The sequence below is a fragment of the Haliaeetus leucocephalus genome, unplaced genomic scaffold, assembly GCF_000737465.1.
Source record: "Haliaeetus leucocephalus isolate CR32 unplaced genomic scaffold, Haliaeetus_leucocephalus-4.0 Scaffold587, whole genome shotgun sequence".
Taxonomy (NCBI): Eukaryota; Metazoa; Chordata; class Aves; order Accipitriformes; family Accipitridae; genus Haliaeetus; species Haliaeetus leucocephalus.
Genome location: NW_010973023.1, coordinates 1051377 through 1073189, shown reverse-complemented (window position 1 = coordinate 1073189; position 21813 = coordinate 1051377). Strand labels below are relative to the sequence as shown.

The window sequence follows — 21813 nt, the reverse complement described above, 5'->3', positions numbered from 1 at the left end:
GGGTATGGGTTTTGAACTGGCGACCCCAACAGCCAATCTAATCTACTTGACAGTGCCTTTTACTGAATTAGAGGGCATTTCAAGAATAGGCAGTATTCCTGCAACATAAATTGACCCAACATGATTTGAAACAATTAACCCTCTGATATCAAGAGTCAGGATTTCCTGACCCACAACTCTAATGTATTTTTCATTAGTTCTAACAGCTGGTGAGCGCAGCCCTCTGGCCTTAAGAGGTTTATTTCTTTTTTTGGAAGAGAAACTCGTCATGAACATGAAGAGCCTAACACAAATAGAACATGGCCATGGTGAAAGCATAGCAGTAGGCTGTAGTTCATCTGATTCAGTCTTTCTGTGCTTCTGTGCAGCCGCTCTCTGCAGGTCTCAGACGCAGCCGCTTCATGGAAAAATATAGTTCTGCTTCACGACTCATGGAATGCCTGCTTATCTCATAAATTCAAGAGTATATTAGTTGCACTCCTGAATGTAACTTCTTGTAACTAAGTGATTTGTTTGGGAGAGATCACAAATGTCTCTGCAGCAGGAAATGGAGACCACCTCCATGTATTTAAGTCACTTGTATCTCACTTCTTAGGGTATAGTTGTGAATTTGCATTTGTAATTCATTCTGCATTTGTAATTAGTGGGTGGCATCGTTGATGAAGGCTTAGTTTAAAGTGATGTGTCTGTTAAAATAACCTGTGCTGCCCAGTGATGATTCACTATATTATTTTTGTTAAGTTAAAATACAGCAAAAGAGGAATTGCTAAAATGCTGTCTACCCTACTGTGCCATTACAAGAGCAACACGACAAAAACCCTGAACAGTTTATTTTTCAGTTGGGCAGGTTACTGCATATATTTAAGATAACATTTATGTTAAACCTTATTTATTGTATATTTTATTGAAATTTTTTTAATACACAGTGTCTTTATCTTTTGGGTTTTACTGACTAGGTGCGCACTTAACATCTTGTATGGTTCTGTGTTTGTATAAATTTTTGTTATTTTCATAATGTTTCTAAGTATTGTAATCTGATGTTGCATTTATGGTCTGTTGTTTCGTAAATCTGAAAGAACTGTGTATGACAAGCCGAAGTGAGTCCCTCTGTGCATAGGAAATGAGGACACGTTCTGCCCCCAGTGTGTGTGTTTCCATCAGCCTCTTAATATGTACATACGTACACACAGGCATGCACTCCTCTGCTTAATTCCTCTTATGCTGAGTCTCTTGTCATTACCTCATCTTTGCTGTTGGCGGCTATTTACACTGAATAGATGGATATATAAATTGGACTTTGTGTGAGCACGCTCACTTTTCTCAGAGGCGCTTCTGCTGAGCGTTGACCAAACCTAGAAATTATCTTGAATCTTAATTTGGATGGTTTTTGTAGAGCTTAATTGTTTGAACGTTTTGTAAGCGTGATCATAATGGGGTATTTTATAATATCTGAAAAGATAGTTTTAATAAAGCTGTCAAGCTAGAAAGAGGAACTCTTCCTTTGATGCTCCTTTGGTAGATGAAAACATTTTTGTTCAATAGGAGACCAGCATCTTTTTTTGCTCATTTGAGACCAGTTCTGGCAACATACTGATATTCATTCAAATATAAATGCCATACTCACTTTGAAATGCAAATTGTTTAAAGAAAAATAGCATATGGTAGAGGTAAGTACCTTTTCAAATCAGCTCCCACACTTTAGGGATGTGAGTACAGCTAAAATTATTCTTTGGAAAGAATCTGGAGCCTTTGACACATTGAAGCTTGAACTAATCAAGGCTTCCCAGTAAGCATATACACATATCCATATCAAGGAAACAGTGCTGAGAATACATGGATTAGCATAGTAATTTAACTGCCCCCTGCTAATCAACTTAAGCAACCAGCTGATGCATATATGATGTATTTGAAGAGGCACTCTTTTACAACTCCAGAGTGGGCCAGGTAGCTGGCTATGGATTTCATGTTAATATTGAGATATGTATCTATCTGTCTACGTATAGATAGATATACATATGTGTGTGTATACACGTACAGATGGCAGAGACAACAGATGCAGAATGCATCAAGGCATTGCTTGTGGGATCTTGACATAAAGGCTTTTCATGTGCCTAACCCAATATACAGGGTTTACTTTTCAGTGAGTAATGCTGGCCTCCTCTTTTTAACTGTCTCTCACTTATCTGCTAAAAGACTGAGATGATTTCTGCTGTTAAGGCTTTATCCTTGAGCAAAAATAAAGGACAATTGCTCTGTGGAGGTCTGGATTGGGGTTTGCCTGTTATAGATGGGAAAAGCCGTAGGATTGTTTTGTAGAAGCTTTGTGCATCATACAAAGTGTGCAAGAACAGCAGTTGACTTCCAGTAGTCCTTGTTTTGGTGTGATGGCATTAGTGCCTACTGGGGTGGTGGAATACTTGTCCTGGGCATGCTGCAATTAGACTGAGAAGTGGAAAAATTAACAATGGATTGGGAAATAATGATTTTTAAATAAGGTTGTAACAAGTTTGTGCTAGAGCTGAATGCATTCAGGATGGGGAGAGGAAAGGGCAGACTGTTTTCTCTAGTCTAGCCCTTCTGATATCTACCCATGGATTCTGTCTTGCATGGTCTGATATATCATGAAGACCTTACAGCATGTGAACAAAGTGGAATTTAACCTTGAATAAATGTTATCGCAAGGGTTGCAGGTAACAGGGTTATCAGACTACGGCAATAGAAAAGGCGGAGCTGAGTTGGGTTGCATCATTGATCAGTAAAGTATTACATGATGGGACATGGCACCTATTTCTTCCTAGCAGGCCATACCTTTCAGAAATGTCAAGTGAAAGAAAAATCCTGGTTTGCAGAATAAGTCACTTCCTCAACAGGTTAATGTCATAATGTGGGGTGTGGAGTTTCGTAAGATGGTATTAAGGTGAAAGCAAAGCTTTTGTGGCTGACATGATGATGTAGAAGTCTTGATACTATTTTTTTAAGGTTTTGTTTTTGCATCATGGTTAGAAAGTGACTGGACATTTCTGTTCAGAAATCTGTGAACTAGGCAGAAGACATCAACATACAAATATTGCCGCTCTCTGCAACTCAGCCACCCAGCACAGAGTAATGGGGATGTGTCATCCAGGCAAAGATGTCCAGTAATTGTTTCCATTTTCCCATGATACCTAGGAAATGCTCCATCTCAGCTTTCACATACCAGTTTTCTCCTTCATGATCTTTGTTATGAAGATGTTCTTGCAGGAATTCATCACATGTAGCTTCCTATTTTACTAGGTGCAGAGTGAAAGATGGCTAAAAGTGTGCTTTTGTGGCATTTCTCTTGAGTCTGGCAGGGTAGATGGTTGTGGAAAAAATAAGTTGTTTCCAAAGCCATTTGCCAGTAATAATCTAAAGGTGCCCAGAAAGGTGCTACAGCAAAAACAAAGACTTTTTGACTGTCTTGGCAGTTCTTTGTTGGCTCTTTTCCCATTTCCCAACAATCCTTCTGAAGTGAGGGACCCAGAACCAAGCACAGTGTTTCCAGATGTCTGTCATGGTGTGCCCAGCTTGTGATTTGTGTCGAGTACAGTGTTAACACACATTCTGGCATCCATTGTTGACTCTTGAGTCCTTCGTAGCAGTGCTGCTACTCAACTAATTGGTCCCCAGCCTCTGCTGCTACAACAGGTTGTTCTGCCCCAGGAGCAGAGCTTAGGACTTCACCTTGGTGAACCACATGGTGTTTGCGTTGGCCTAAATCTCAAGTTTCTAGAGTCCATTTGGTCTCAAGCTCTGTCATTCATGTCAGCCACTCCCTTTAATTTGGTGTATCATCAAAATAATTTATTAATGTTCACAGTTTTTCTGGATTGTGAAAACTGGAGGAAAAGGTTATTTCAAAGTGAGCATCAACAGCATCTCAGAAGTTCATTTGGAAGGAGGTGTTTCTTTTAGGAGACTTCAAAATAAATGCAGCATCAGCTAGCGTTTCCATTTTCTATTGTGACTTTAAGATGCTGAGCTATAGTTTGATCCTCTGCTTCATACCTTTATTTCTGTAGGCCTGATTTCTTTGCTGAACATTTCTTTGGAAGATGTCTTTAGAAGGTGCTAAAATACTGGCATTAACAAATTGCTCTCAGTTGGTGGGGTCAAGTGCACAATGTCCTGAAGAGGACCAGTTGTTGGAGGCATGAATTTTTTCAACAGTTTGGCAGATGATGGTCTGATTATGGAATTATTCTGGACAAAAGGATTGCCCAAGGAAGGTGATTAGAGAGGAATTATGCGCCAGTAGCTAAAGCAGTGCCTTGGGAGGTCTCAATATGGTTCCAAAATCCACCTTAGACTTTGCACAATTGAGCAAATTAGTTTTTCTGTATGTATTTCATGTCTACAAAGTAGAGATTGCCATGCAGAAGTTCTTGAGACTGAGTAAGTATGTTCAAGACTCAGGTGGACAGATACTGTAGTGATGGATCTGTGTTAAGGACTAAAGATGAGATTTAGTCTTGGGAAAGAGGAGAGAAAGGGACAATTATGCCAACCCTAATAAACACAAAGTAGTTCACTAAGCGCTGCTGTCTTCCCAAAGGCTGCTCTGGGAAAAGACATAATGATAGAACTGGGAGTCAGGAGATCTGGGTTTTATTTTCCAGTCTGCCACAATCTTCCTTTGTGGCCCTGGGTCATTTAACCTCTGAAAAATGGGGGAAATGATAGCAGATAATTAACAACCTCACAGGAGCATTGAAAATTAATTCATTAATTTTTCTGAACTCATCAGTAGAAGGTGCAATGGAAATGCAAAGTGTTAGGGTGTTTTATAAAATTGTGTCTGTTTCTTTCCCCTTATATGTGTTTGTAAAGAGTATTCTTAAATCCATAGAAGACCTATGGGGTACCTTTCAAGAGCCTGCCACAAGGAATGAAAAGTAGCATTGTAAAATCTCTGTATCTTTATAATATGCAAGTCCTGTGCTAGGAATGGAGTAAAACGTGCTCAGAAACAAAAACTGTAGAGCAGACTTTGGCCCATATCAAGTTGTAATACCATCAGAAATCTGAGTTTCTGGAAATGTTTTAATTGTTTTGACTCTAAAATTTATTCAACCAGATCACACTTCTGTTTTATGGCGAGAAACCTGTCCCTGTTGCTCCCCCTCATGCACACCTCCCAGCATTTTATTGTCTTAGACCTCACTGATCATGAAAATACTAAAAATGTTTCTAGTGTTTATTGGCTAAGGCTATTCTTTGTATCTCACCTTTTGTGTAGTAGGCCTTCAGTTAGAGTTGCGATGGGCACATTGCAGTGGGACAAGACATGAGAATGGTATTTGCAGTCAGTGGAACAAGCCTCTGTTGTGTGCTTTGTGTCATGCTATTGTTTTAGGATTAAAAATCCAAATAAGTTGTTTTTGCTTGGTCTCGCAATGCTAGTAGTTATTTGTTCCCCATCACTGTGTTCTTGGCTTGACTTGGGGGACATACTTATGTGCAATATTATTTAGAAGGAGATTGTTTTAAACTCTTTGAGTTGACTTAGTTGTCTTATCTCGGTTGCTTGTGTGAACAGTGGTTTTCAGGAATAAATGTTATTTTCTGTGCAGTCTGTCTTTTGTGCTGTACCTGTGACAAGTGGAGAACCTCTACAAAACGCGACTGGTAGCAAATTTGTGGAGGATTGTGTTTTCCAGAAAATGAATGAACAGAAGGAGGTGAAATCTTAAGAATTTAGGCTCTTTTGTCAGAAGTTCCTAGCTGGATTTGAGTGAGCTGCTGAAATCTGCTGTGCCCCAAGCTGGTCGCAGGACCGTTGTCTTCAGTTTCAGGGATGGCTGTGTTGGTTTTCTGTGTTGGTTAAGTAATCTCTTCTGCTCTGTTAAGATGCACCCATCCACCTTCATGCAAATCAATTTTGTCTTCTCTATTGACACAATTTGTTTTCCATTTATGTCTAGGGAACGTGACTACTAGCACATCTGTGTCTCAGATGGCAAGTGGGATCAGTCTAGTCTCCTTCAACAGTCGTCCGGATGGTATGCATCAGCGCTCTTATTCGGTCTCCAGTGCAGATCAGTGGAGTGAGGCAACAGTCATTGCAAACTCTGGCATTAGCAGTGGTAAGAAACCTGGAGCTGGGGGGGTTTATCTGCTTTGGGGTGAAGGGGGAATTTGGTGGTTTGCTTTTTGAAACAGAGAAAAAAAAAAAAAGCCACAACCTGATGTTCACCCAGATGCTCTGTTGGAAGCCAAACTTCTAGCATCTGAGAGAAAAAGGAAAAATTAGGTAAAAGAGAACAGATCAATGCAATACTTTTTCAGCAGGAAGAGCGAATGTAATTATAATACTGCTTAATTTTAATTTCAGGTACGTAATGTAGGTTGTTCACTTGATATTCTTATTGTCTTACTCTGTGTGGTAGGTATTAGCAGTAAATTATCCTCCAGATCTTTTCATTGGCGTGTCCTTTCTCAGCTGTGCTCTTGCTTTAATGTATGCACACTACTGGCATAGTAGTAGTGTTTTCTCTGTGGAGCATTTAACAGTATTAAAAGGAGCAAACACTATTCCAGATGGTGTTTTGCAATGATTAGATTGTAACAGTGAGACAGGGATTGTTGTTCTTAAAGAGTATGCATGATATTTGGTAACAAAATGGTGCATCAGGCCTCAGCGGAGTGCCGGAGAAGGACAGAGATAAAATGCTCTTCACCTGTAGCTGACTACGCAAACGAGAGCATCCTTGGAGCAGCTGTGGCAGGTGGGCTGGGACTCGGGTGTTTCTGTTGTGGTGTGCTGCAGAGATGGTTCATACTGGTGAAGCACACATGTCCAGGAGCATGGGGTTTCATAGGCAGTTAGAGAAGCCATGGAAGGTTCATGAAACGGAGGGGGAAAGGAGGTGAGTGTGTGAAAGAAGAAAGAACTGAGAAGAACTTGAGAATATAGATAGTGGGGGGGTAAATTGTAAACAGGACAGGAGAAGGGGGAGAAAAAGCTGTTTCTGATGGCTATCCCTAAATAGTGAGAGTTATAGGAGTATGAAAACTATTTCACATGCCTGTATATGTATATATGTGTGTGTGTGTGTATATATATATATCTCTGTATAAGGTTTGAATCTGAGTATAGCCCTGATGCTAGCTCTGGGTTTTTAAGCAGCTTTGGACAGCTTTTCAGTGCCACCTTATGAGAACAGAGGGTTTAAAATCATACTCACTGAGGGCTCTGAGTGGCATTAGCTCTCAAGTTCATAGCTGCTGAAGCACATACATTTCTGGAGCTCTAAACTTGTGGAAAACATCTTCAGGAGCGTGATATTTGCATCAAAATGATACGGACTTTGGCCAAGAATTTTCTAAAGCAAGCACCCTTTATTTCAGCCTTGGTGACAGCCAGAGATCCTGCTAAGCAGCATGATAAAATGTTTCAGTGCTGTTCTCTTCTGTGTCCACCCAACTCACCCCTTCCTTTGGAAACTGGTTAGTCTTTTATGGCAATCAGCAGTGCCCTACATGGATTCCTTTAGACTGAACCGGTTTCACGGTTAAGGCTGTATATTTCTCTCTCCTTTTCCCAAGCTGCTTCATCATTTTAATCCACCCCAATTCTACTTTCCTTTTAAAAGGTTATACCAAAGTTGTGGCTTTTTGCACCCTTCTTTTATACTGTAGCTTTTCAAAAAAAAGTTGGAGAATATTGTATGTTTACCCTAGAAGGGAGGCAAGTGAAAGTCAAGATGTAGTCTCTGGTCCTTTACACCTTGCCATACCTACCAACAGGTGAGCAGATGCCGTCCCCGTGCTCCTTAGTGCCAGATGTGACAATGGAGGCTGCAGTAGAGGAAAATCTTCAAAATGCAGAATTCAATGAGTTCCTAAAAGTGGCACATAATTAATATGTTCAAAAGTAGAAATATAACCTAAATTCCTACCTTTTCCCTTCCCCTTTACTTTGTAATGCTGTTTCTATTTTCGAGATATTTGCTGGACTTGTCTTTTGTTGCTGAGGCTGCACTTCAGCTAGTTTTAAATTCCTGGTGAAGGGAACCTTTTCTCCTACACAAGCTCTCTACTCCCAAGTATGTGCAGTACCTTTTTCTGACTTGATGTTCATATGTGATTACTTCTGGATCAAAAGAGATGACAGCTAGCATTATCTATGAAATATTTATTCAAAAAATGCAGATGACTGGTGGGTGCTTCTGAATAAGCTTGAATTGAATAATTTCTTGCAGAGGTTCTAATTCAAAAAAAAAAAGGTTGGGGTTTTTATAAATATGTGGGAAAAATTGGAGTTTTAGGCAACTAAGGGTCAGCAGAAACAGAAGTATTGTGATAAAACTGCTACAAAACCTCAAGAATAATTCACTGCTATCAGTGTATCATCTTTTGGTAAGCTCATAGATATGTCCTTTATGTTGGCAAGTTGACGCATGAAAAACCCTTTTTAATTTCAGGGGGTTTTTTCTCCATTAAAAGATTTTTGAATTTTAGTCATAAAAAGATAATACTGTGAAAGCAGCAGGTATAGCGAGAAGCTAAGCATCTTTTGGAATTCAAATGCCAATGTACTAGAGAATATGCCTGCTTATTGTCACATGGTTTTATTGTAGACAAAATAACATATTGGGATTCAATTTTTCTCTGCACCTTTTTTTCACATTAAATTAATACTTTGTGTGGCTCCGGAGAACTTTTCAAAGTCTTCCGAACCAGACCTTTGGTTTCCTGGGGCTTCTGTCTTTCAAGCAGCTGTGAACATCTCCTAATTAGATAAATTACTTTGTAGTGGGCAGAGCCACAAAACAGGAGGTGCTGGTTAAATTAAAGGGGAAAAATAGAAAAATCCATTCTCTGAAATGGAATGCCCCACTGCTTTATGACTATTACTGTTGTAAGGTTTTACATTTAAGTACCTGAGGTTTAAAATTAAATGTCTAATATAATTTGGCACTGGTAACATGAAGCCTGTGACTGCCCTCGGAGAAAATCTAGACAGCTTAGTTCAGTGTTTCAAATTGCTGTCTGCTTGATAGTGAGCGGATCGTGTGACTGGCTCACTATTTAGCTAAATACCACCTGCTGTTCAGCATAATTTTGAATGCAGTCACATATTTGCCTTAAAAACCCAGAAATTTAAAAAGACTGTTCCAGCAGCACTTGAAAAATTAATTCTTTTTACATTTTTTTTCTTACTCTTGTAAGTACTTGACAGAAGTAATTTTAGCAGCAAGAGAGAATAAAAACTGGGGGCAGTAAATCCCTGTCCGGGAACCTCTTGTGTAGATTCTTTATGGACCCAGAATTGATCTACATGTCAGATCCTGATGTAGTTTAAACTGTTTATCACCCTAATGGCGGTAGCGAGACCATGAACATCAACTTGTAATCCTCCATGAAAGAAATTGGTGTTTGCAGTCGATGAAGGAGCAGCTTAGCTTTATTGATAGAATTAGAACAATTACTGCTGCTGCAGCTATTGGCTGAGAGGTTTTCCTGGATCGCATTGGAAGCCTGTGATTTTTTTTCTTTGATAAATCTTTTCCTTGATGGATCATTTTTTTTTCACCCAGAATTATCTATAGTTGTTTGCTGCTGGGGAATAAGAGGGTTGTCTGGTCTCAGGGGAGCCATTCGTAACCTGTGCAGGTGTTGGAAGTTTGGCTCAAGAGTGCATATCTGCGTGATTCCTCCTCTGCAAATTTGGCTCATTTTATTTCAAACCTTCTTTTTCTTCTGCAAGTTTTCTTAGCTAGGAAAAGCAGGACCATTTTGAGGAATCAAGGAAAAGCTGGCCAGGAGTACTGTTGTGAGGCATCTCAAACTTGAGTATGAAACACAGTTTTTTCTGATGGAACACAGATTAATATTAACTAGTGGTGTTGCTGCTACTAATAAGAGATGGTGCTGTCTGTTCTACAGTCTTCACTATCTGTACATTGCTAAAGAACTTGAGAGACAGATCCTTAAACTTCACATCAGAGCTTTCTTTTGATGGAAGAAACCACAGCCAGCTATATTACAAAGATTAGATTCATGAGACTTAACTCACAGAAGACTGAGGATGTTATTTCCTACCTGGGGATGAAGTAGTAGTTTGTTCATTCTTTTTAAATGTCAGGTTTTATAATTTGGCTTCTAAGTCTGTGTCCTGAGACTATTAGAGGGAGGAATTTCTTCCTTAAAGTTACAATATTTAGCTGTTCTGAAACAGAGCTGCAAACAGTAGTTTGCATGGGACAGGGATTTCTTTCCTCTGGACTTGTAAATTGTCATTTGAGTTCTAGCATGATATAAAATTCTGCTGTAAATCAAATATCTGTTTAAATATCATCCACTTAGGCTTTATCACTATACAATTGCTTGTATGGGCCATTTGATCTCAGCTATAATTTATGTAAGTTGTAATACCTGGTGTCTTTTGAGTTTCTAACAGTTTGGTGTTAGGGTTTATTAATGTAAAATTGAGTTCTCACAGTGCCATGGGGTATGAGAGGTCATCAGAATGTTTATATTAATGCAGACCTTACAACTTGCCTTACTTTTCTTGTCGTAAGCACTTGGAATGATTAAACAATGAAGTCTTCTGCTATACGTTGAAAAAGAAAATGGTTCAACTTGCCTCTGACAGTCATAACACTTTCCTTTCAAAAGTGAACCAGAAAACATCATTTAGAGTTGTTGGAATTCAAGAGGCAAGTTCTTGACTAGGATAAATTACATAATTTCAAATAGATTTACAGAATTTCAGAAAAGTTTGTGGTAAGTGTGTATAGATGGTTTAGGTTGGAAGAGCTTTTTCCTCCTTTTTGAAGAAGGAAATCATTACTCAAAAACAAATATAAGGTAATTTTCTCCTCTTTTTTTTCTAGCTGCTCTAGAGCTACTCTGGGATTTTCTGCAGTTGCAAATATTTAATACTGTAAAATTTGCCATGTGTAAGACAGTGTATGTGCAAGTAGTTTACATTGTCTTTAAGAAAAGGAAGGAAAAGGGAACACTGATGTACTTTTTATACCCTTTTGTGATCAACAGACAGATTGCTTCTGGCAAATAGTTCCAGAGGGAAACTTTGTCAGTTCAGCAGGGTAAACTCTGCTAACAACAACTTATTATTGCCTTTGCTTTCTAAAAAGCCTAGCATACCTTGAGGAAACTTGGGTTATAAAGTACTACTTTCTAGCAATTCCTGGAAAATGATCCCCTTTCAGCGTGAGGTTGCATACTCAAAACCTTCCACTATTAAAATTTAGTTGACGTCTTTGACAAGCTTTTAACTGAAGTAGCCCAGTCAACCAGAACTATTAAGAAATTCTATGCAACAACGTCCTAGGTAGCTGGACTCCCACCAGCATAGTGTCTATGCCTTTACTCAGTCAAGAAACTGATACTTTCTCAGAATTGCTGTAGTACCTTCCTTGTGGCTAATAATGCATGGCAAGAACTATCCTGCAGGACTTCAAATTTCAGACTGATTTTAATTTACACAGGGGGAGATGCACTTTTACAACCTGTGGTTCCCAAAAATAATGTAAGGCATGCAGGGCAGAGCAATGGTTGTGTGTGGGGTGACAAATAAGTTCCTTAGAATAATAAATTGGTCTCGAACTTCATCCTTGGTTTCAAAGCAAATTATGAGTTGCTGCGCCTCTTTCTTAAGAAAGAGTACAGGAATATCCTTATCATGTTTTCATAATTAATGAAATTTGACAAATTGCAAGCAGTCTGCCAGCACCATCTCATTTAGACTATAATTTCAGCAGTTTTCACTTGTGCAAATTTCATTGTCTGTGAGCATTCTGTATCTCCTTCTAGATCCTCACCATAAAGTATATGAGGTAAAGATCTTGATGCTCTCATGGAAAAAAAGATATTTGCAGCTAGATGTTCTGCTATATTATTCTCATAGTTGTGTCATTCATCATTTTTCCACTGCAGTATGCTGAAGAGGAGGATACCAAAGGCTGCCTGATACTTAAATAAGACACTAGAAGTGGTGGTGTTTCACACTGGTTTCTAGAACTTCTTAAAGCAGAAGGAAGCCATATCATTTCAGTGCTCAGCTAGAAAGAGTAGGTCAGCAAAGAAATCCGATCACTGTCTGACAGCTTGAGCATTAGTCAGGAAAGCATCATGTTGTCTGCACCCTACCTGAGCTTGAAGGCAGATGGAGAGAGCAAAGGTGGTGTTTCTGAGGTGTGGGCATCCCATTTGTCTCCAAAATGGTGTTGGCATAAGGATAAGTTCTCTGGAAAGGGTTTCAGAGCATTAAACTAAATGATGCTTTCTGCCTGTGGTTTTTTAGGAATGTGTTAGCATCCAGAAGCGGTAGGACCCAATGCTTACCCATTCCATATTGTAGACCATAAAAATCTCAATTGAATGGGAAACTTTAAGATTGATTAGGGAAGTTCCTACCAGGTTCACAAAATGCAGGCACTTACCTTGTGTTCTCTGGGTGTGTGTTTGTTGCCAAAATGATGGGTAAAACCTGTCCTGTCATACAAATGAAGAGCGCTGGGACGTGTTCCTGAAATTCTGCCCAACATGCCAAGCTGAAAAAAAATAATCAAGGGGCAAAACCTCTGCAATCTGCTACCTCTGTGCAGTATGGGTTCAAACGCTGTTGGCTTGCTTACTGCTTTCAGTATGCTTCCCACCAGGTCATCCAGGCTGTGGGTTGCAGTTCAATGAACACCAAAGTGTAGATGAGCCATTGCCATATGGTCCCACCGGACTTCGCATCCGGCAGAGAACACATTACTTCATGATGAGTTAAAAGAATGAAAGATATGAAAGCGGTTCTTCAGTTTGTGTCCGTGGTGGAGGGGGGAGATGGCACCAGTAAGCCTTTGAGACTTAAACTGAGCTGGGTCGCGATGTTGGTTTAAGGAGATGATTTGGTACGTGGGCATTTCTGCACAACTTTGCTGAGTTTCAGCTAAGTACTTCGGTATTTACCTAGTCCTGCTGTTTAAATCCTGAGCTATATTATATGGATTTTTACAGTTCTGCAGTTCTCCAGAAACCCATCTGTTTTTCTTGTTTAACATGCTCTTCTTTCTGCTGTCCCCCTCCCCCTGCTTAAAATATAAAGAGTTACTGCATTCAGCAATTAAATTCTGCACTTGGTTCCAAAATGGCAAGAAATGTGAGTTTCCATCTTCAGATAATTTGACATTGGCAACCTCGTGCTCATCTTAATCTTGTTCACAGCCTAAAGTGCCAAATGTCTGTCAGTAAATTGTTTATGTGACTAAATTAACTTTTTGAGTGGAACTATAAAGCTTTGGTTTTTCCTGATGTTTACTTATGGAGGCTTAAATGCATATTTTGCTTTTAGTTTTGCTTAAAATTTAAACTGAAATAGGAAAGCGTATGGCATGTTCCTTACAATAAGGAAAAAAAGATTTTTTTCTTGTTACTGATGTTGATTAACCTGACTTGATTGTCTAGCAGTGTTCAATAAATCAGTGCTTTTTCTGCCTGTAGCTGGGTTTGGCTGTCACACCTTCTCCGTTTGTCTGCACTCATGAGAAAATTTAAAAAAAAAACAAACTCAAACCGAAGCACTTTATTATGGAGCTTAAACTTTAGCCTGACAGGATACTGAGAATAGTGAATGTTCTCTTTATCAGGTCTTGAAACTCGTGTCTAGGAGACGCTCTCCATTCCTGACCTTTCAGGCACAGGGTCAGTGTGTTGCAGTACACTGCTTGTGGTATTTAACCACCGCTGAAAGTCAGTACTTCGCAAGTAAGGGGAGTGGATACCCAGCACTGATATCACTAGAAACAGGGGGCACTTTTAACTTCAGGTTGTGTTTTAAAATATCTGTCTCTCTCTCTATCTCTCTTTCTCTCTATCTCCATAGCTGTCTCCTGGTCTAACTTCAGCTGCAAGCTGGTTCTCTGTAGCTCAGATGCTTGACATTTGACAGATACAGTGCTTAGAAGTCTGTAAAATATATTCTGTTCTCTGTTTCTATATGAGTATCTGTCAAAATGGAAGGGTTAATATTGAAGATGATTGCGCCACTGTACAAAGTGAATTCTTCATCGGGGAGGTCATCCTGTAATCTCATTTGTATAAAAAGATATTTTAATCTTTCAAAGATTTTTTTTTTTAATGTTTGTAGTTCAAGTTTGCTTTAATCTTAAATGTTTGCAGTTTGGAATGAGCTTTGCTGTGATGTTTCTTGGCAAGTCAGTCACCAGATAGTTTGAGAGAGAGGATCAGCTGTGATTTTTTTTTTCCCCGTATCTCAGAAGTAAATGTGACCTGTGGTCTTAGACTGCTTAAATAGTGGCCGAGACATCAACACATTGACTGCATCCAGCAGCAGCAGAAGGACGGATCTTCTGGCACTAGCTATTAAAAGCTGAAGAGCTGTATTTGATGTGAGGATGCCTGTATGCATTCAGGAGTGATGTATCTTGATAAATTATAATTGCAAGGAAAGAAGTACACGAGATGGGTTCACGCAATATTCTACAGGAGTTTATGAACTTTGAAAAATAAGATTGTGTTTACAGAGAATAATATAAATTGAGACACGTTCTCAACTAAACACACAGGAAAGACATAATACTGCAAGAGCAAACTGTGACACTTTATAAAATCTTCTGATTCAAATACTGTGGCTTAAAAATTTCATAAGCCCAATGCATTCAATATTTAAGGACCTTATAAGTAAGACTTAAGGAGGGAAATGAGTAAGCCTCCCAGATAAGTACACTTTTCTTTTTCTTAATCTTTTAATCCAAATTTTAATAATCTAAATTTATATAACAATAATATAGATTCTAAATTTAGATAAAGTTTAGTAATGTTTTAAACACATAGTTGAGAAAGCTCATGTATAGCTATCATTGGAGTAAGTCCTGAGTTAATTTCTTCTTTTTATGTCCATACTTTGGAATTTCAAATAGATGCTTGTAATAATTAGATTTCTTGTTTAATGTATGTCCAGAAGCACACTGCTTTGTTTTGCCAGGATCTGGACAAAATGTGTGCAAGAAACACAGACGATGCTTTTATTTCTTCCCTGGTTTAATGAAGTTTCTGTTCCAATTAACATGAGAGCGGTAGTCTCATCAAGCATGTCTGTTTGCAGGCTCGGTTTCTTTCCAGTCCAGATCACAGAGTGTGGGGTACAGGGACGTTGTGTATATGTTACCTATGGAATCCAACACTTCAAAGCTTCTTCACAGCATATACAGTTCAAGGAGTGAAAGAAGCCTCTGTTAAATCCGATACGCAACTCTTTCACAACCTGCTGATTGTTGGGGGACAGCTGAAGCACAGAGACCTGGCCTTCCCGCAGGTGGAAGAGCATCTCCTTTCAAGTCTCTGGGCCCTTCATTTGTTACAGTTGATATCGTTCCTTAATTCAGCGATCATGTGCACCACCCACAGTCCAGGTCGATGAGGAGTATCCAGTTTACAAGTTGCTCTAGGCGAGTGGCTCTTCTGATGCATGGATTTTGTGAGGGCAAAAGAAGGGCCCTGACTTTGCTTGTCTAAAACCTCAGAAAAGCTGGTAAGAGCTAGAAAGAGTGCTTGATTAAATCTAAAAGTAAAAAAAAGTTTGTCAATGACAGTTATGTCACCTGACACCTACAAAAGGTAGCAAAGACATAGCTTTATGTTAAGAGCTTTACTTTTCAGCTACAGGTTTCTGTAATAGGAAAATGGGTCATTTTGCCTTTGATGAAGAGTATCCTTGGTCTTGCTTCCATTATTTCTTTTCCTTTCTGACGCTGGTGCTTGTGGCATACGTTACCAGGAAAGCCTTAGCCCTTTCCTACCTAGCATGATGCAATTAACTGCCTGTTTGCTATACAGCAGTTATTCAGGTTTAATTGGAAAATGTTAATAGTGAAAGTCTCTTGATTTTTTCCAAAACACTGGTATTAGGGCTTGTCACTGAAGTCTTGTGGACTGACAGTGGAGAGTTTCCTGTCGTCTTCTCAATTACCAGTGAGTGGGTTTGATGCTTGAAGTTATCCACAGGTTATACAGACTGAAGGTTAAAATACAAGAGTAGAGACAAGAGACATCTTTCTGGCTCTGAGCATTTCTTTGAAGAGAGTCAGTTCTTCCTTTCTGTCTTATTTTGCCTATCTTGAAATACAAGGTAAATATTTTAGTAGGAAATTATTCAGTAAGGCATAGGTTCATTATTCTCCAAGTGCCTTGAGACCTCAAGGCTCTGTTTCAAAGCAAAATATTGTTAAATGAGTTTTGTTTGCAATTAGAAGACAATGCTGATCGCTAGATCAGGGCGGAGCTCTGACCCTCTCTGTTTAATTAAGGTGAGTTTACTATGCATATCATTTTGACCAATGATATAAAACAGTATTTGCCACAAAATGTTGTGTGTACTTGATCATGGCGTATCTCGTTCATCCAAGATCTATTCTTTCAGCGGTGCCCCTAGTGTTTATTTTTCTGCAAATCAACATTAGTTGGGATGGGCTTGATGGGTTCGCTAGGTCCAGCATGCCGCAGCTGGTAACTATTCTTGAGGTGTCTGATGATCTACGTGGCTTCAAAAGTGGGGGATAGACTAACCAACACATGGCCTGGAATCAGACCAGAAGATACTGCCCTGAAACCATTCTGCAGCCATATGATTTGTCTTCAGAAGGACCATCCATCTTCTTTCTCCTCCATGGGGTGGCTAAGAACTAGTTACCTGAAATGAATCCCCATAACTGGCTGCCTTCTGTAATATTCCTCAGCTTTCTGTTTTGTATACAGTTGATGGCTGGAGAAGCAATGCCTGTAGCATCATACACCTAGTTTGTAGCAATTCAGGGTGACACCATGTAAGAATCACATCTTCTCAACAGATCTGATGCTGCCTAGTGAGAACGTTATGCCAGAAGAATTAGAGACATCCCTTATTCATCTAGACTGTAGATCTGTTCAGCGGGAGCCATGAAGTTAGTTTGCCTTGGGATGTGGTGGCATCCTACAATATCTGAGACTTTGCATCTCTTTCTAGTTTGTTGTCCTTACATATTCAAACAACTTGTCATGCTTGATCTTTCCACAGGGCATTTTCAGCCTACAGTACGAAGTAGGCAAGTGCAAAGATGCACCTGTGTAATGGGGGATGAGATAAATTAGCAAACTCTGTTAACTCAGGGAGTAGTTTATATCATCATTGCCCCTGACCTAAACCTGCTTTAGGCAAGATGTGCAGAGGAGAGATTAGCATCTTGTTCCCAGTTCATGTTCTAAGGCTTGCACGTCCTCTAAAATACAGTTAGTCTTTATTTTGCTTGTCACCGTATCGGCAACACAGGAGGGTCGCTTAGGAGTAGATGTTTCCTCTCCTTGTGTCAGATGGTAAATTCCTTCTGTGATACAAGGAGCTTACTTCATAAGATGGCTTTGAAAGGGAGTTAGCAGGATACGGTTGCTTCTTTTCTTGCTTGCAATACTTTGATTTCTAGGGAGCAGGATGGTGTATTGCTAGCATTGTAACATGTTGCTCCTTAGGAGGGAAAATGTAGCGAGCAATGTACTTTTGTGGGCTTTTTTTAAACATTATATTGCATTTTTGCTTTCATGCTTCCTTTAAGACAGCCAGATATTGCGTGTTAGTAAGAAATGAGCTAGAGGTAACTTTGTCTTTCCTTTAGATAAGGGAGATTGTAACAAGGGTCTTACTATCTCTGAAATTATTGAAGCCAGTCCTTCCGATATCTGTGCTTTACTGTCATGAGACTGACTTTCTTTCGCAAGTCTGTGGATGATGTCCCTCGCTTGTCACAAAGTGGCTTATTAGGCTGCCGAGTGGAAACGATCCTGTCATGCCAAACATGCCTTCAGGTCTGCTTCGCTTGAGGCGTACTACCATGTATCAAAAGCCAGACCCTCCAAAAGCAGGGAGATCTTTTTTTGTCAAGAAGGAAGCTTTGGTTTTCTTATTTAATTGAAATTGCTATTAGAGGGAAGGAGCCAGTAACTTGGGCATTCAGTGGGGCTTTCTGTACATGACAGGATAGCTTTGTGATTTACAGGCTCTAGGCATAAGGCTGGAAAAATGGTAGACACCGTGGAAAGAGAATACTCCTGAGGCTCTTTCATCTCCATCCCCCGGTTCTGCTCAGAGCTTCCTTTTAATTTCATTCAGTGCAGCAGGTTAATTTAAGCCCTCGATAGCTTGAGTGTCCAAGCTGAATTCAGCTAAACGATGACCGGATGAGCCTAATTCCTACCAAGGATATAAGCTCCGTGTACTTTAAAAATATTTGCCTTTTTTTTTTTCTGCAGGCTGTAATCTCGTGCCACCCCTTCTCCCCCACTCATGAGTGTTTATTATCATCTGCAGATTTCTGCCAAGCTGCAGTTTTGACAGGATTTTAATGTCAGTCCTGTACATCGGTGCCTGACTCCAGCCTTCTGCAGTCATTGTGCAATTGCAGCATCCCTTTAACTTCGGTCTGAGGCAGAGGAGGAATATAAAGAACTTGATAGAACATTTATGGTAATAGCTGTAAAGGGAAGCTGTAGAGCATTGGATTTCACAGCCAGAAAAATCTCAGCTTGGGGAAATGGGTCTGAAATACAACTACAGATGGTTTTAGTCTATTGCTTCCCCTGTTTAAATAAAAGGATTGCTTTTTTCGCCTCTATTTAAAACACATGTGTGGAAGATGAAAGTGTCCAGCTATTTTTTTTATTATTCAGTCCAGCTACCGACATCTTTGCCTTATTTCATTTCAACACTAATGGCATAGTAAAAGTTCTGAAACACCCTCTTTGGATTCATCCTTCCTTGGGTCGCGGCAAAGATTCCTGCTGCAGTCAGAGCTGTTGCTGTTGTTTTCGTCATCAGCACTTTCTTTTTCCCCTTGAACCTGGTGCTATTAATTGTGTTGCTGCTTCTGCTCTTTAATTGATCCCATTCACCGGTCCTGCTTTTGTAACGTCTGACTTCTTGTCACTTCGGCAAATCAAAAACCCAAATTAATCAATCTCCAGCCACTTGAGAATAAGGCTGCATTCGGGAGCTGGGCTTGACAAAAAAGTCTAATTTTACTTTGAAAGCCTGTTGGAAAATTTTAACAAGAAGATGCAAGGAAAATGTAAACCGGATCAAGCTCGACTTTGGTCTGTGGAGAATAGTGTCACCTGTTGAGTTTGTTTCAAGTTTTTGTAAATAGGTGATTTGACAAAAATATGAAATAAATCAAAAGACATGAAGATAGAAGAGGTCAGAATACTCTTGTTTCCGCTGCAGATGGTTACACAGGAGAGAGGGTTGTGTGCGTATGAGAGAGAATAGGAACAGTGGGCCAAAGATGAAGCTCCGCTCTCGGATTTTTGTATCTCATCCTTTATGCTGTGCTATTCCGGCACCTTATACGTTGCCTCCTTTCCTCATGCTTTTCGCACCACTAGCCCTTTTACCCTGGCCTGGGGCACTCATGCCTCCTTATTGTCCCTAATTTTCTTCACCTCCTTGGTTCCTGGGCTGGTATCTTCTGCAGCTTTGCTGTGCGGGCACTGCAAGTGGTGAAGGAGAAATTACTTCAGTTTTAATATCGGACGTGCTCAGTACGGATGTTTGGGCGTTTGGGATGCAAGTTAGTCATTGTACTGTGCTAGGGACACCGAGGCATCACAGGCTGGGTTTGAATTGGATTTCTAACCCTTTTCAAATCTAGGAGGACTCTCGCGACATCCTTAGAGGACACAAATGGAGTTGTCCACGCGGCTTCCAACAATAAAACAATAAAAAGATAAGAAGTGGGACTTGTGTGGAATATTACCTTTTACAAACATCGTAATATTGCGAGAGGATATCAAATGTGTTTGAAATGGCAAATAAACCGCAGTACAACAGCACAGCCCTTGAGACTCTTCTGAGAAGGATTGGTTGGTTTCGTTTTTCATTTAATGTTCCGTCTCATAATTCTGGGTTGTAGTTGTAGACAACATACTTCTTCCTTTCTGCCTCTTGTTTCTTCTACCAGAATTTGTCATAATTGAAAAGAATTTCTCTTACAACTGTGATTACAAAATGCATCTAGGGGAGAGGCGGGCATGGGACTTGCTTTCTGGAATAAAAGCTGCATTGGCTTTTTTGTTGTTGTTTTGTAATTTCTAGCAAATGAGGGTCAGATTTGAACAAGCAGAATCTTTGTCTTATCCCATGTGTCATGCACCTATAAAGAAAAATCACTGTGCTAACAACAGAGTGGTTGGGTTTTTTAATATCCCATCTCTTGATAACTTAAGGGGTTTGGTTACCAAGTGTCACTTGTTGTTCCTGGGCAGGGAGTGAGCTACTGCATATTTTAAAATGGCCTCAAATAACTTGTGTAGGTATAAACTGACCCTCAATATACTCTGAACTGACTATTTTACTACTTTCTCTGGAATGAGCGCCTGTATTTTGTCATACTGGTTTGTGTAGAAGCTCTCCTATACCTTGGTATAAACTTGCCATTATTTCAAGACCCTGCAAAGCTAGAAACTCACCTTTCAACGAGAAACACATTTTCTTGTTGGTACGGAAAGTCGCCGAACACGGATGTGAAATTCATGGCATCCTCCTTATCGCGTCACGAGCGTGCAGAGGTAAACTGCAAGGACGTGGCTGGTGTCAGCTCTCGCAACTGAGAGGAGTTAATAATCACACTGGGGAGAGAGGGCAGGGAGGAAGGCTGGCTGTTTGCTGGGAGAGGGCATGGACATCTCTAGCTCGCTTCTGTAGGCTGCAGGCAGCAGCAGTCGTAGGCTGGAGCATGGTGACGCTCTGTTTTGGAGAAGAAAACATTTTTCAGCAGTGTATTGCTGCACATCACTTGAAACGTGGCCCAGCAGTTGCAGAACCGAGGATGCGCTGCCCAGAGCAACCCCAGCTACGTGGCAAGGGGAGAGTTTTGTCCTTAATGTTGTATAATATAGATATACACCCTGCAAATGACGACCATCATCAAGGAAAGCTGCCTGTACAGTCCATGAAAAACTGCAAAGCTAATGATGGGCTGGGCAGATAATCGTGGGAGAGTTAATTGTAAGGTTCGATATGGCATCTTGTCAGCAGAGATAAGTTGTCACGTTTTCCACTTGAGCTGAAACTAAATGATTGTAAAATAAGTTATGAGTGTCCTTGGGCCTGTCTGCCAGAATGATGGCTAAGAATACATTCCTGGCCCATCAGTCTCAAGCAGCCCGCTTGATATTTATGCGAACTGAATGTTATTTTATTCCCCCTCTAGTCATGCTTGTCAGCTTCCCGAGTGAAAAGTGAAACTGCTTCTTTGACTCATACTTCAAGTATTGAAGCTCGGAGAGGCTGCAGATTGTTATTATTATTACTAGTATTATATATTTTTTTGGGTGTGCGTTGAACATTGATGCCCGATTGGGAAGAACTAATGGCTGACATTGAACGCGCGGGATGGCTGCAAAACAGCCCATCCCAACCCAGTGAAACGCGTCTTATGAGTTCCAGTGCCTCTGTCAAAGCTGGTTTAGATGTGGAGTAATGAGGCGCTTGCTTTTTTAATTTGGCGTGCCTTTTTCCTTGCTTTTTTTTTTTTTTTTTTTTTTTTTTTTAATAGTGCCGACAGTGGTCGTCTGTTCTCAGGCGTGGTAATTGATACAAAATAAAATGCATTATTTGTATTCAGTCAGGAGTATGAAATTGCATTCAGCGGGCTGAAGCCTGAACTCATTTACAGTTTTCCGAAGCCGGGCTTTCAGGAGCCCTCTTTTCAATTTGAAGAATACCTTGTCAGGCAAGAGAAGTAGTGGGAAATGGGAAAGCACAGCGTGTAAGCCTAGTGCCTTTTGATT

General features: G+C 40.0%; 1 protein-coding gene across 2 annotated transcripts in view; it reads left to right on the top strand.

Moving 5' to 3' along the window:
- The window catches only part of AGAP1 (ArfGAP with GTPase domain, ankyrin repeat and PH domain 1), a 394096-nt gene that overhangs the window by 272607 nt on the left and 99676 nt on the right, over nt 1–21813 (top strand). Inside the window, exon 12 of one of the 2 annotated variants that reach the window (XM_010577895.1) lies at nt 5943–6104. The exons of the other annotated variant lie outside the window; for it this stretch is intronic. Coding sequence (XP_010576197.1) covers nt 5943–6104 — 162 coding nt within the window. The remainder of the gene's footprint in view (nt 1–5942; nt 6105–21813) is intronic. 2 annotated transcript variants of the gene reach the window in all.